At 53.7% G+C, this 13,640-nt stretch overlaps 7 protein-coding genes across 7 annotated transcripts; 4 read left to right on the top strand and 3 right to left on the bottom strand.

Moving 5' to 3' along the window:
• Positions 1 to 54: 54 nt before the first annotated feature.
• Positions 55 to 1,794, bottom strand: AKAW2_70904S (putative C6 transcription factor; the record flags this gene model as incomplete). The annotated part of the gene is made up of 1 exon (XM_041683537.1): positions 55 to 1,794. One exon carries the CDS (start codon positions 1,792 to 1,794, stop codon positions 55 to 57), a length of 1,740 nt encoding a protein of 579 aa, XP_041547788.1.
• A 494-nt stretch (positions 1,795 to 2,288) lies between these two features.
• On the top strand, positions 2,289 to 4,107 carry AKAW2_70903A (Zn(II)2Cys6 transcription factor; the record flags this gene model as incomplete). The annotated part of the gene is made up of 4 exons (XM_041683536.1): positions 2,289 to 2,371; positions 2,419 to 3,213; positions 3,259 to 3,533; positions 3,578 to 4,107. 4 exons carry the CDS (start codon positions 2,289 to 2,291, stop codon positions 4,105 to 4,107), a joined length of 1,683 nt encoding a protein of 560 aa, XP_041547787.1.
• A 278-nt stretch (positions 4,108 to 4,385) lies between these two features.
• On the top strand, positions 4,386 to 5,318 carry AKAW2_70902A (uncharacterized protein; the record flags this gene model as incomplete). Its single annotated transcript, XM_041683535.1, has 1 exon — positions 4,386 to 5,318. The coding sequence occupies one exon, from the start codon at positions 4,386 to 4,388 to the stop codon at positions 5,316 to 5,318; it is 933 nt and encodes a 310-aa protein (XP_041547786.1).
• A 169-nt stretch (positions 5,319 to 5,487) lies between these two features.
• AKAW2_70901S (uncharacterized protein) lies at positions 5,488 to 6,362 on the bottom strand (the record flags this gene model as incomplete). Its single annotated transcript, XM_041683534.1, has 2 exons — positions 5,488 to 5,729; positions 5,795 to 6,362. The coding sequence occupies 2 exons, from the start codon at positions 6,360 to 6,362 to the stop codon at positions 5,488 to 5,490; spliced, it is 810 nt and encodes a 269-aa protein (XP_041547785.1).
• Positions 6,363 to 7,730: 1,368 nt separating this feature from the next.
• On the top strand, positions 7,731 to 9,092 carry cpa1 (carbamoyl-phosphate synthase (glutamine-hydrolyzing) CPA1; the record flags this gene model as incomplete). The annotated part of the gene is made up of 1 exon (XM_041683532.1): positions 7,731 to 9,092. One exon carries the CDS (start codon positions 7,731 to 7,733, stop codon positions 9,090 to 9,092), a length of 1,362 nt encoding a protein of 453 aa, XP_041547784.1.
• Positions 9,093 to 9,397: 305 nt separating this feature from the next.
• On the top strand, positions 9,398 to 10,575 carry AKAW2_70899A (uncharacterized protein; the record flags this gene model as incomplete). The annotated part of the gene is made up of 2 exons (XM_041683531.1): positions 9,398 to 10,073; positions 10,136 to 10,575. 2 exons carry the CDS (start codon positions 9,398 to 9,400, stop codon positions 10,573 to 10,575), a joined length of 1,116 nt encoding a protein of 371 aa, XP_041547783.1.
• Positions 10,576 to 11,112: 537 nt separating this feature from the next.
• Positions 11,113 to 12,861, bottom strand: AKAW2_70898S (uncharacterized protein; the record flags this gene model as incomplete). The annotated part of the gene is made up of 1 exon (XM_041683530.1): positions 11,113 to 12,861. The coding sequence occupies one exon, from the start codon at positions 12,859 to 12,861 to the stop codon at positions 11,113 to 11,115; it is 1,749 nt and encodes a 582-aa protein (XP_041547782.1).
• Positions 12,862 to 13,640: the final 779 nt, after the last annotated feature.

The raw sequence follows: 13,640 nt of genomic DNA, 5'->3' as shown, positions 1-13,640 counted from the left end.
TCCCTCCCACACATTCCAACCTCGACAATGTGTTTAGGCACCAATCTGCCGCCGCTATACATCAGTGTACATAAACCGCTCCATATCAAAGCTGCCCAAACTAGGAATATCAATTAGCAGATCACTCAACCACGAGAATCCCGGATAGTCAGCCAACGAATGATGCGGCTCCGTAGAATCACCACCACCAGCATCAGTCGCAGGCGTACCCCCCAGCCCCATTTCAATCTGGTCCGCCCCCGCCCCCGAATTGACCCTGAGCACATCCTTCAACGCCTTCGTATCCTCCTCCTTCCTGCGCTGATGCAACAAAATCAGCAGATACGCCGTACTATACGCCTCGCGCATCACCTCCGTATCATACGCGGCCGCCACCTCGCGCAGCGTGCGCATCGCACCCCCCAACATGACCAACGACGCCCGATTATCTATCGCCAAGAGCGTGCACACCACCTGAAATGGCACGTTCGCGATCTGATGCCACGGACAGGTCGTCGCGACCATCTCTCTCGCTGCCTGCAGACCTTTCACGGAGAGAGCCAGCACGCGGTCAAGCAGGTCCCCGGAGATAACACAGTTCAGGGCGCGCAAACGCCGGTAGATGCAGAGCATGAGGTTACATTGCACGAGAATCAACTGGGGTAAGACGTGGGTTTGGTCGAGGACGTTGCGGAGGGCAGATTCGAGGTCTGGAGGGTCGGTGGTTTTGTTTGTGTTTGGGTCGAGGCTTTCGGACATGGGTAAGAGGGTGAAGATTTCTGGGGTGCCCGGGACGCGCGGCGTCGGAGGCAGGGATGTTGCGCCGTGGAGGACGACGCGGGAGCGGGCGAGCTCGAACGAGATCCAGACGTTGAGATGGCGGGCCATGCCGAAGAGGCGGCGGCGGAGGTCGGGGTCGACTGGGGTGGGAAGTTGGTTAATGGCGTCGGAGGAGGGTTGCTCGAGGTGCAGGCCTGTTGCTTCGATGAGGTGCATTAGGGTGCAGCTGGCTGTCCAGGCGAGGTTCGGGGTCGAGGTTAGGCGGAGGTAGGAGACGCGGAGGACCCATGCTGTTACGGTGTCGAGGGTGGGGGTCGTGTCTGATAGCATGTTTTGGTCGAGGATGAGCCGGGCTGTCTCCGCGAGTTGGAGCTCTGTTGCGCTGGATTGTCTCCGGGAGAAAAGGTAGCCGAAGGCTGCGACGCCGGCGAGGACGGCGTCGTAGGGCCCGTAGAGGAGGGCCGAGTCGGCGGTAGGTGGGAGCCAGCGGCGACTGACTTGGCGGAGGAGGGTGTCGCGGTCGATGAATGGGTAGCATGGGTCGACTTTGTCGAAGAAGATGGCTACCAGGGAGCGCATCTCGTCCTGCGAGATGGTGTCCACGATGGGGACTGCTTTGGGGGCGGATGGTGGTGGCATTGATGGAGGTGGGAAATGGCGCACGCCCACGTTCCATGCGAATAGATGCATCTTGGGCGCATTGGTGGGATCCACCTTGAGGCCGAGGCGCCTGGCGAATGCTGCGCCGGAGTTGGCATCTAGCGAGCTGAGCCGGGCTGCTGTCTCCTCTGGGGAGATCTTGGGCTCGTGGCGCGGAGGATGCGCTGCATCAGGGGCCGCTGCAGAGTCTGCCGGCGCGGCGGACTGCAGCTGGAATAGTCTGGCATCGCGCTTTCTGCGCGATTGGAGGTCATAGTGGCAGTCGGAGCCGAACTGGGCGCATGTTGTGCATGGCTGGTCGCCGGAGCATTTGCGCTTGCGCGATTGGCATAGTGTGCAGGCAACACGGGAACGCTTCCTAGAGGGTTCGGTCATGTCTCCCTCGGTAGAACATCTCCACGACCGGAGGGTCTGAGGTGTAGATAGGTGTAGAGGAGGAATAAGATCGGGGAGTTGATTCCGGTCAGTTGATGTTGATAATAGTTAACTAGTGCGGAGCATGTGATGTGCTGGTGAGTCAGCTTAGCTTGTGCGGAGCATAATAGTTATCCACACCTTATCTCTATCTTTACCTCTACTTCCTGATCTGCATCGGACCGATCAAGTATAGCGAGGTTCTCAACAGCGGTTATAGAGTGCCCCTCTATCCTTTTTCAGTTAATCAATGCGCTTAGAGGTTGAATAGCCATGGAGAGATCTTATTTCAAAACAACCAACAGCACAGTGCAACGTACGACATCCACAAATACAAACATCGGAGTCGGAGTCTCGCAGGCTCCGCTCCGTTCAGCCCCCATGAGAGCATGCCAGCAGTAGTTTATCTTGTCTGGCGAGTACCATGCCTGTGTAACCGTGTAACTCGAGTCAAAATGCCGACAGTACGGGCTTGTACAAACTGTGTCCGAGCAAAGACGAGATGTGCCCTCAGTGAGGCCTCCGGGACATGTGAACGGTTAGTCTGCTCTCATTGATGTCCTGGCCATGCTGATAGTCTGGTAGATGCGTACGCCTCCAGAAGACCTGCCAGCCATCGCCTCCCGTGCGTAAGCGTCGTGTCGTGGCCAAAGCCTCTGCAAAAGATGTCCAGAAGCTTGAGGAGAAGCTGGATGGATTGTACAGTATCCTCCAGGGCCAGACGGGCCTGCTGAACGGATCGAACCCGTCGGCCCAGGAGCATGCAGTTCCAGCACCTCATACGGACGAAGCCGTATCCCTGTCAGTATCTCTACCGCAGAGTTTATCAGGCGCAACATGTAGTCCGGCTGCTCCTTTCGAGCAGCCTCGAGCAGCTTCTCACGAGCCTAACGATGATGATGCCGAAGTGTACTTGGCTAGGTTCCGCGCCGACTTTATTGGACACTTGCCTTTTCTTGATATCCCAGACTCTCAAACCGCCCATCAGCTGCGTCAGGGGAGTCCGCTGCTGTGGCTTGCGATAATGACTGTCGCATCTACGCGGACAACGCAGCAGAAAGCCATGTCCAAGCAGATGAGAGAGATATTTGGCCGCGAGGCGTTTGTAGAAGGCACAAGGAGTATAGACTTTCTGTTGGCGGTTCTGGTATACGCTACCTGGGATCGTTACTACGCCCTTGACAAGCCGCTTTTTACTAGTTTGATGCAGTTGGCTATCGCAATTGTATACGACCTAGGCTTGGACAAACCACCGGCGCAGGACCCGAGTCTTTTGCTTAGCTATGATTTGAAGGGGCACAACCGGCCGTCCCACTACTCTCGGCTGCCTAACATGCAGGAACGCAGGGCTTTGCTGGGGTGCTTTCTCGTTAGCTTCACGTTGGTAAACTCCACTTGAGTATAGATGCTGTCTAACATTCCAAGGTCGAATGTGTCCCGAAACGGTGAGCCACTTCAGTGGACGCCCTCATTCGACGACTGTCTTCGTGCATTCGAAGAGCAAAAGGAATCAACCTATGATACCCTGCTGGTGCAGCTTGTCAAACTACGTCTCATCACAGGAAAGGTGATGGACGCACCAGTGACGGGGCCTGGCGACACTCACTTCCTGCAGCCATCGGCTCCAATATATCTGCAGTCATTTCAAAAGCAGATTCGTGGGTTCCGATCACAAATACCTCCTGAACTCACTGACAACAGTAAGCTCTTAACTCCCGTCGAATACCCAGCTAACGGCACACAGAGATCCTGCAAATGGAGCTATACAGCGCAGAAATGATGATCTACGAGATCGGCTTCTCGTCAGACCCAAGCATCTTTCCCCAGCAATCGAACAAGCAATTCGAATGTCTCTGTGCTTGTCTCCAGACTATCAAGTCCAGGACCGACACCATTTTAGCCCTGCAACCCGTTGAATATGTCGGACTTTCATGCTTGATGTGCGCCAACATGGCACGCAGTTTCATCAACCTCTACCGTCTCACTGTCTGTGAGTACCCCGTCTGGGACCGCAAGCTGGTGCGGGAGACAATAGATGTGTCATGGGTACTGGAGACGGCGGCACAGCGGTTCACGCAGGTCAAAGAAGCAGCTGGACTGGATCCAGAAGGTACTCAAGAACTTGATTTCTTCATGATCATGGCAGCGAAAATGGAGGCTATGAAGATGTCGTGGGATACGGCGGTGATGCCAATGATGGAGGACTCTTGGGAGCTGACTTTGGATGATCTGGACTTGTTCTCTAGTGAATTCCGCAATATGTGGAGTTGGTGATTTTCTGCAGCAGGTAACTGTAGAAATACGAGATTTTTCGGTGCTTACCAACAAGCAGTCCCCCATCCATTTGCAAACGGAGGAATTTGAGGCATGGTCCGGTCCATCGGAGCGGAGTGTCATAGCTCCTACTCCGATCCACTTATATCCAAAACCCTTAGTACATCCTTCCCATATATAAAGAGAAGCCATGTCATGGCTTTATCTTCAAATTTAATCCCAATCATCATCTTACCGTTCTCAATCCCCAATACCATCACTGCCACAACTACTACAACATGCCCTTCCACCCCACCAAAGACATCCCCGACTTAACCGGCAAAACCATCCTCATCACCGGCGCCAACAGCGGCCTGGGCAAAGCCTCCGTGCTCGAATTCTCCCGGCACAACCCATCCCAAATCTGGCTCGCCGCGCGTAACCTCACCGAAGCACAGTCCGCTGCGGACTCAATCAAACACCAAGTCCCCACAGCTCGCATTCACCTGCTCGAACTCGATCTCTCCTCCTTCTCCTCCGTCAAGCAAGCCGCATCGGTATTCCTCTCCACCGCCACTCGCCTCGACATCCTCATGCTCAACGCCGGCGTCATGGCCGCACCACCGGGAATGACTCCCGACGGACGATACGAAGTGCAATTCGGAACGAATTACATGGGCCATGCGCTGCTCACGAGGCTGTTATTGCCCATTATGGAGAGGACAGCGAAGCGGGATGACGCTGGTGTAGGCGGTCGTGTGAGGATTGTGGCTGTGGCGTCGCATGGACAGCGGTATGCGCCGGCTGGGGGACTGCAGTTCGAGACTTTCAAGACGAATGGGGAGAGCATGGGTCCGTTTGCGAGGTATGGGCAGAGTAAGCTGGCTGTTGTGCTTTGGGTGAGGATGTTAGCAGAAGTATATCCGTGGTTGACTGCTGCTTCGATTGATCCGGGCGTGGTGGCCACGACGCTCGGCGATGGGGCTACGGGTGCGCCTGGGTATATTCGGTTCTTGTTTAGGGTGGCGTTGGTGTTGAGGCTTGCGTCGAGTTTGGAGGTTGGGGTTCGGAATCAGCTTTGGGCAGCGGTGTCGAGAGAGGTGAGTAGTGGGGAGTATTATGATCCTGTTGGCGTGCTGGGGAAGTCGGCGTTTGGGAGGGATGGGGAGTTGGCGAGGAGGTTGTGGGAGTGGACGGAGGGGGAGTTGGATGAGTATCTGGGGAGGGATTGAGGTACTTGGTTGCTTAGTACTACTATACTTGTGTGGTCTGATTTCTCTGATATGGTTCAATGTTGCACTGTGTAGAGTATGAGATATATATCAGACCGAATGGTTGCTCTTAGCTATCGTACTATAAGAATTTAATTCTCGATATACCTCATCTGTAAACTGATATAGATCAATCTTCATACCTCCTCCCATCAGGATACCCCATAAATCCCTCCAACTCCTTCAAATCCGGCATCCCCGCCGGCCCAGGCATATACAGCATATTCTCCCTCTCCGACGTCCCATTCCACCAGATTTCATTCTTATGCAACGCCTCCATGATCTTCGGCGCATCAATATACGTTCGGATCTCCACCATTTGATCTTGATACCACTTCGTCACCCACACGTTGATGATATCAAATGGGTCTCCTGCACATCATCAGTATACTTCATCCCTCAAATATACAATTACCAATAAATGGAATTGATAATACCAGAATTCATAACCCCCTTGAAATTCACCTCCTGCACCGACCATTGACTCTCACAACCCCCAATGATCGCCACCGGATGAATCTCAAACTTGTCGGCATGATCCATGAACAATACACTCACTCTTCGCAATGCATTCACATAAAAGTGCAGCAGATCGTTATAATGTCCCGCAATCGGGTGGTGTCCTACGACGGTGAAACTGACGTTCTTGTGGATAAGCGTGAAGAGCTTCGTCATATCTTTTTCCAGAATCTTGAACGAGTCCCAGATGTGGGGTTGCGAGACGTAAGTGCAATTCGTCGAGGGATTCTCGAAGTGGAAGCCCTCGCGAGGAGGGTCTGAGGGGGATGGAGGGATGAGGCCATCGCCCGTGCAGGGGTGGTCTTGGTTAGGATCATTGGGGTCGATGAGGCCGGTGCCGTTGCAGTGGGGGTCGTCTAGGGGTTGAGAGTCTGTAGGAGAGGGGGCGAGAAGGATTTGATCATTGTTGGTGTTGATGTTACGGTTGGGGAGGGCAAGGGTGAGTGTTAGGGCTGAGACAAGGAGGATTATGAGGATGAGGTGCATTGGTGTTATATCGGATTAATATGCTAGTCTGATGTTTATAGTTTTGATGCATGACACATAGTGCAATGTATGTTTCTATTGAAGTTTTATGTATTGGTCTGATCAAGTCTCCGAACGCATAATCTGCCGGGTATCACGGTCATGTATGCTGCAAAAATGAGCCGGTGCTGCATTGGAAAGCTCTGTGGTTAGTTCAGCAGACTGTCTGCAGCTGGTTGGCTCCTCTGGTTACAGTTGCACATTAGTCTAGGATGTGTGTGAGCAATGCGACGACTCAATTGGTTGTCGAGTAATAAACATCTTCCTTGTTCTGACTAGCGGTGTAACACTCGGCGCCAACTTGCATTTTGTATACCATCACCTTCTACTATCCAGCAGTCGTGGTTGTATACAATGAGCTGGAATAACCCCAGCATTCTTAATTGTTGTCCGGGGATAGACTATTTATATTAGTCAAGAATATGCCGGAAAGAGAGAATGAAGCTATCAGTTATGTAAAAGTTAGTCACCAAGATCTGCCATACTTGGGGTTATCAGAACCACGAAACCCACCAAGTGGAGAGACTTACATCAATAGTGAGTCATGGCGAGTGCTCAGTGGAAGGGAAGGGAGAGCCCGCCCCCTGTTCGGGGCAGCCATGGAATGGCTGGGCAGCTGTTCCTGTTGTTGAGCTGCACTAATCCTTACTGTTCAGAGGAACTGGGGTTCATTATTGAAGAAAAAAATGGATCCATCAAGTGAAGGGCGCGAGAATCGGCGGAAGAGTGAGTCAAGGGAATGAATAAAATCCTGCCAAAGTTGGCCTCCCCGATAGCGGACTGTCGAATGGCCGCCCTCCGATTGGCCGGACACGCACCACCAAGTCGGTGAGTGAGGAAAGCACGTGCCACCCGACCGGGCCGGCACACTTTTTCCCTTCTTTTTTAATCTCTTGGTCCCTCCCTCTCTTTCTCTCCCTTTCCTTTCTTCTCCGTATCCCAGATTACTCCCCCCAGAATCATCAACGCACTTCCATGTCTAACTAATTAGACACCCTCCCATCTCCAATCAATCTTGTATACCAATCCTCAGTGACTGGTAACAGCACAGTCGCGCTTATGCGTTTGGCACCTTCCGTCTTCACTTCTCAGGTACGTTGTCTACCACAGTACTATGGGTTCCCCATGGCTACTCCGCATTCCCCTCCCCGCCACTATCGTCACTCGTCATGGCTATTCCATTATCGAATTGAAAGGCATTGATAGAATACTAACATGATATCTGTAGGACTACATCTCGGATCACCTCTGGAAAGCTTCCGGAAACTTCTGAATCCACTTCACACAACCCGCCGTATTCTTCTTTCACATCAAATAAATCTTATCACAATGTTCGCTCGTGTGTTCAAGGCCATGCCCGCCAGGGCCCCTGCCTTCACTTCCGTGAATGCTTCTATCCAGTCCCGCTTCATGGCTACCGTCCGTCAGGGACGTCCCGCCACTGAACGTGCCACTTTCACGATCCGAGATGGCCCCATCTTCCATGGAAAGTCCTTTGGAGCCCGCTCCAACATTTCCGGTGAAGCCGTCTTCACCACCTCTCTGGTCGGATACCCCGAGTCCTTGACCGACCCCTCCTACCGTGGTCAGATCCTGGTCTTCACCCAGCCTCTGATCGGTAACTACGGTGTCCCCTCCGCCGAGAGGGACCAGCACGGTCTGCTCAAGTACTTTGAGTCTCCCAACCTCCAGGCCGCTGGTGTCGTCGTGGCCGATGTGGCTGAGCAGTACAGCCACTGGACCGCCGTCGAGAGTCTCGGTGAATGGTGTGCCCGTGAGGGTGTGCCCGCCATCTCCGGCGTCGACACTCGTGCCATTGTCACCTACCTCCGTGAGCAGGGTTCTTCCCTCGCTCGTATCACCGTCGGTGAGGAGTACGACGCTGACCAGGATGAGGCCTTCGTCGACCCTGAGCAGATCCACTTGGTCCGCCAGGTCAGCACCAAGGCTCCTTTCCACGTCAGCGCCGCCGACCCCCAGTGCCACGTCGCTGTGCTCGACTGCGGTGTCAAGGAGAACATCCTGCGTAGCTTGGTCAGCCGCGGAGCCAGCATCACTGTGTTCCCCTTCGACTACCCCATTCACAAGGTCGCCCACCACTTCGATGGTGTCTTCATCTCCAACGGCCCCGGTGACCCGACTCACTGCCAGGACACCGTCTACCACCTCCGTCGCCTGATGGAGACTTCCCAGGTGCCCATCTTCGGTATCTGTCTGGGTCACCAGCTCCTGGCTCTGGCCAACGGTGCTCGCACCATCAAGCTCAAGTATGGTAACCGTGCCCACAACATCCCGGCTCTGGACACCACTACTGGCCGCTGCCACATCACCAGCCAGAACCACGGTTACGCCGTGGATGCTTCCACCCTGCCTTCCGACTGGAAGCCCTACTTTGTCAACCTGAACGATTCTAGCAACGAGGGTATGATCCACAAGACTCGTCCCATCTTCAGCACCCAGTTCCACCCCGAGGCCAAGGGCGGTCCCCTGGACTCCTCTTACCTCTTCGACATCTACCTGGACAGCGTCGTCAAGTACAAGAACCACCAGCTGGCGTTCCACCCCAACCGGAACACCGTCCCCAGCCCTCTCTTGGTTGACCTCTTGGCCAAGGAGCGTGTGGGCGTTCAGCCTACCATTGGCATGCAGAACGTGGCCGCTGCCGCTGCTGCTGCCGTCGCTGCCGCTTAAAGGAATGTCATTTGGAACTGGAGTTTGGGTTTGGGTTTAGGTCGGAATATCTTTGGTTGTACATGATTCATTCGGTTTAGTTTGGGTACATTTCGGTTTAGGAATATATTTTCACTTCCCACATATCTCCACTGTACTTTTCCACTCCATAGTAATGTAGATACTAAGCCGTATTCCCTCATATCTGAAGGATGAGAAAGTCCAATATGAGGTCCCGTGACATTAGTCATCCGTGATTAGACCGAGAGCGTGTAGAGTGAAGTGGTTTCCAAACGTGGTTACAGTCGTTGTGCCCATGCCTGCAGATGTTCACACGTAGTACTTGCATTCGTACCAACGTTCGATCCCACCCGCAAATATGGATATTTGTTTCAAACCAGCCTTGTGTCCGCAAGACCTCGTTGATGTCCACATTCACTCCCCTAAAGTCAGATAAGACGAACCGGGATACAGACGCGTCCAACGCTTCTCGAACATCAACCGCAAAGCCTAGCAAGCCGCAGTACAGGCTGGCTGAAGATGTCGAAGACCTGCACAGATACTGCCCCGGAGGATATCATCCTCTAGAGCTCGGAGACGACCTAAACAAGGGTCGATATCGACTGGTTGACAAACTCGGGTATGGAGGATACTCGAGTATATGGCTAGCCCGGGACCTACACCGGGCCAGATACGTGGCAGTCAAAGTAATTACCGCTGATGCTAGCACCTCTACACCTGAGGCTAGTCTTCTATCCTCCCTGGGAAACTCACCACTTGGACTAGGAAGTGAGATCATCCCACGACTCTTGGATGAATTTTGGATTGCCGGGCCCAATGGGAAGCATAGATGTATCGTTACTCCGCCAGCACGTATGAGCTTGTTTGACGCCAAAGAAGCATCAACCTTTGGTCTTTTTCACCTGGATGTTGCGCGATCAATCACTGCTCGGCTTATTCGTGGGGTCGCGGTCCTTCATGGCCAGGATATTGTACATGGCGGTATGTAATATCTATGAATGTGTATAGCCGGATTGGTTAACTGACTCCAACAATCTCCCAAGACCTTCATCTCGGCAACATCCTAGTCCAATATCCTAGGGAAGGTATCGATGCCCTTTCCACTGCAGAGCTATATGAGAAATACGGCGAGCCCTATTCCGAAGCCGTCATTCGTCTCGACAGCAAGCCATTAGCAAATAATATACCCGCACGCGTGTTCATCCCCAGCTGGTACGGCCTTCGCAGCAATGACATTATTCTCGGGGAAGAAAAGATCCTCCTTAGTGATTTCGGCGAATCGTTCAACCCACACGAAACAGCCAGATTCTCTTCAAAGACTCTTCCTCTCCTTCAGCCACCAGAGGCTAGATTCTCTAACGAGCCGCTCTCCTTCCCCTCGGATGTTTGGACACTTGCCTGCACCATCTGGGAGATTCTTGGCCAGGGCCTTTATTTGAGGCCTTTTTCGCTACTCCTGACCGTGTCACTGCCGAGCAAGTAGAAACCCTTGGTATTTTACCTCCTGAGTGGTGGGAGAAGTGGAGCGGACGACACGAATGGTTTAATGAAGGAGAGGGCGAGCTGGATTTGAAGAAAAAGTCTAGGGGTCCTGATGGTGTGCGTATGTCCTGGGATCAGAGGTTCGAGTACTGCATACAGGAGCCTCGGGCTCAGGCGGGCCTGGAAATTGTGTCGGAGACTGAGAGGAGGGCGTTCAGGGCGATGCTTCTGTCGATGTTGGCCTTCAGGCCGAATGGAAGAGCGACAGCACAGCAGGTTTTGTGTTCGGAATGGATGAGGGATTGGGGCCAGCCGGCTCTTGATAGGGCTGGAGTAATATGAAACCTGAGATGGGGAGGGAAAAGGCTATGGTTGTTCTTAAGATTCAAGTAGTACTGATCTTTGAGTGCGTACATACTACTATTGTGATATATACATTATACTACAACGGCAGAGATCTCACTCAAACATACATAGTACACAATATACATTCGTCACTAGATCCACCCCCTCATCCAACTAACTGCTTCCCAGACACCTAGTACAGCGGCAGATCATAAGCATCGAAGTCATACACCCAAGTCTGGTACGACTCCTCATCAAAGACACAAGTCAATTCGGTCCCGTTGTTCACGAAGTAAGGTCTCAACGGCCAAGCACACAATTGCTGAACCTGACCATAGTTCTCACCCTCCTGGACCGTAGCATTCAAGCGATCCGGCTTCTGGCCATTCTCCACCCAATCAAACAACGTAGGCAGAGTACTCTGCGGCCAGCCGCCATTGGGCTGGTCCGTGCTGTACGAGCAGTGTGCAGCTCCAGGAACAAGGTACAGACGGTTCCAGTCGTTCAGGGCGTCGGAGGACTCGTTGAAGGAGAGGGAGGAGTACATCGTTTTACGGACGGATTCGTGGTAGTGGACCGAGGAGCCGGTGGGGATACTGGGGTCCGATTCACCGTGGACGTGGATGATCTTGCCGCCGTTGGAGTAGAACGGGGTCAGGTCGGGCCAGGTAGTTTGCAGGACGTCTTCGTAGCGTTGCCAGCCCAGAGTCATCCATTTCGTCATGACGTCGTAGGTAACGTTGTCAAGGGTGGAGAGGTTGTCGACATCGTAGAGTTCGAGGAACTTGGCCACCCATTCGCCGCCGAGGGAGGTGATGTCCAGTTCCCAGGAGTCAGTGTCGGAGTTGTATTGCGTTTCGGCGTCGTCGAAGGTCGCGCTGGGCTGGTACCAGATGTAAGCACGCTTGCCGTCAAGGGTCTTCAGGCCATCGAGGATCTTGGCGGCGACGGCGGCGCCTTCTTTGGTGACGGTGCCGTTTTGGGCTGGGGTGGTGTTGCTGGTGGAGAGACGTTTCTTGAGCACAGTGGTGGTAGTTTCGGCGGGGCAGTAGTAGGGGGCGCCGATGGTGGAGTTAACATTGAAATGCAGCTTGCAGAGGTCGGTGCGGGCGACGACCCCATCCTTCTTGCCGTCAAGGGCGTCGCAGGCGGCAATAGTCATGTTGTTGATCTTCTCAAGCTCGCAGGGCGGGGGATAGTAGCCCATAGTGTATTCGACAAGACCAGGGTAGAGGTGGTTTGGCTGCTGCTGGCCGTAGCGAATGGCAGGGGCGCCGATAACAGCGCCGTCCCATTCCTCGCCGAAGCGCTGGACTTGGGACCAGCCCTCGCGGCCACCTTCGGAGCAGCCCTGGTAGTAGGCGTAGAGTTTGGAGGAGCCGAGATTGAAGAAGTTCTTGGTGAAGGCCTTGCCGACGGCGCTGAGTTCATAGTGGGCTTGGTAGCCGAACATGTAGAGGGCCTGGCGGTCGATGGTACCGTTGGCCTTCAGGAAGACGGCGTCGAATTCAGTGGAGAAACTACCGAAACCACCGTCCGTCTGACCGGAGGCAGCGCCGTACATGACACCGCCGGGCAGGTCAGAGCCGTCGCCGTTAATGGCATAGCCGAAACCACCAGTGGAGAGCCAGCGGTTCTTGAAGTCGGCTGGGGCAGGGAGCCAGAACTGCAGCAGGACTTGGTCGTCGAGGCCATCGTGGGTGTAGGCCAGGGTGACGTTACAGAAATCGAATGTGGAGGCAGGCCAGAAGGCCGTGGAGGCGGAGCTGTAGTTGTAGACCGGGTTGGCAGTGACAGAGGTGGTGTCCACGGTGATGCCCATGAGGGGGCTGCTGGGGGCCACGGAACGAGCGTAGGAGGATGTGCAGACATCCGCCAGGCTGGTTGCCTGAGCAAGGGAGAGTGTGGCCGTGCCGGCCAGAAGGCTCATCTTGGAGCGCATTGCGAGAGAGTGACTGAAAAGAGGGACTTTCAATGCGTGGAAAGAATGCGCTTGCCGGTGTGAACTACTGGGCAGATACCAGCTGGCGGTAGAGTGGATTTATATCATCCATGAAATCGACAATGGCCGTTGCCTGCTATGTAGTACTGTTATTATCGTCATGGTATCCCGCTAAGGCCATGCAATCGATGTATCTAGATTAAGGAGGACAAGCATCATCGACCCACTACGGACTTCCGTAAACAACGGAGAGACAGGAAAAGCCATTGGTCAAGGGAGAAGATGTACGCGTCCCCTGGGTTCGAAAGTGAAATGTTTAGTGATTGTCCCGCGGCATAGATCGTCAGGCACCGTTCGTGTCATCTGTGGACCGGTTAGCTCGGAATTAACGGATTAAGAGGACGTCGATCGGCAGCGTATTTGCTTACCATGAACATGCTGGATGAGATCAGCGGTGGGGGATGATAATGCTAATTCTCTTTGAAGGCAAATCCTAGCAGCAAAGGGACTGACGTGGTGAAGGATGATAGCAGAAGAGGGCAACACACAGAGAAGGAGGGCGCTGGAGATGGAGTAGAAAGATGGGGGAAGTTGCTTTATCCGATGGGGACGCGATAAGCCCGAGAAAAGCGGGTGGTTCCAGCCCAATAAGGAAGTTAAATCCTATAGTGCGCAGACTAAGCTTTGGCAAGGCCGGTAGCCAATACCCTGACGCGTGTACCCTTAATCTATCTTCCTGTATTCCCTGCCAGGTGGATCCTGAACACTGAAGAATGATG

The sequence above is a fragment of the Aspergillus luchuensis genome, chromosome 7 (assembly GCF_016861625.1).
Source record: "Aspergillus luchuensis IFO 4308 DNA, chromosome 7, nearly complete sequence".
NCBI classification, from domain to species: domain Eukaryota; kingdom Fungi; phylum Ascomycota; class Eurotiomycetes; order Eurotiales; family Aspergillaceae; genus Aspergillus; species Aspergillus luchuensis.
The sequence above is the reverse complement of the archived record's forward strand: the minus strand, read 5'-3'. Positions and strand labels throughout refer to the sequence as shown.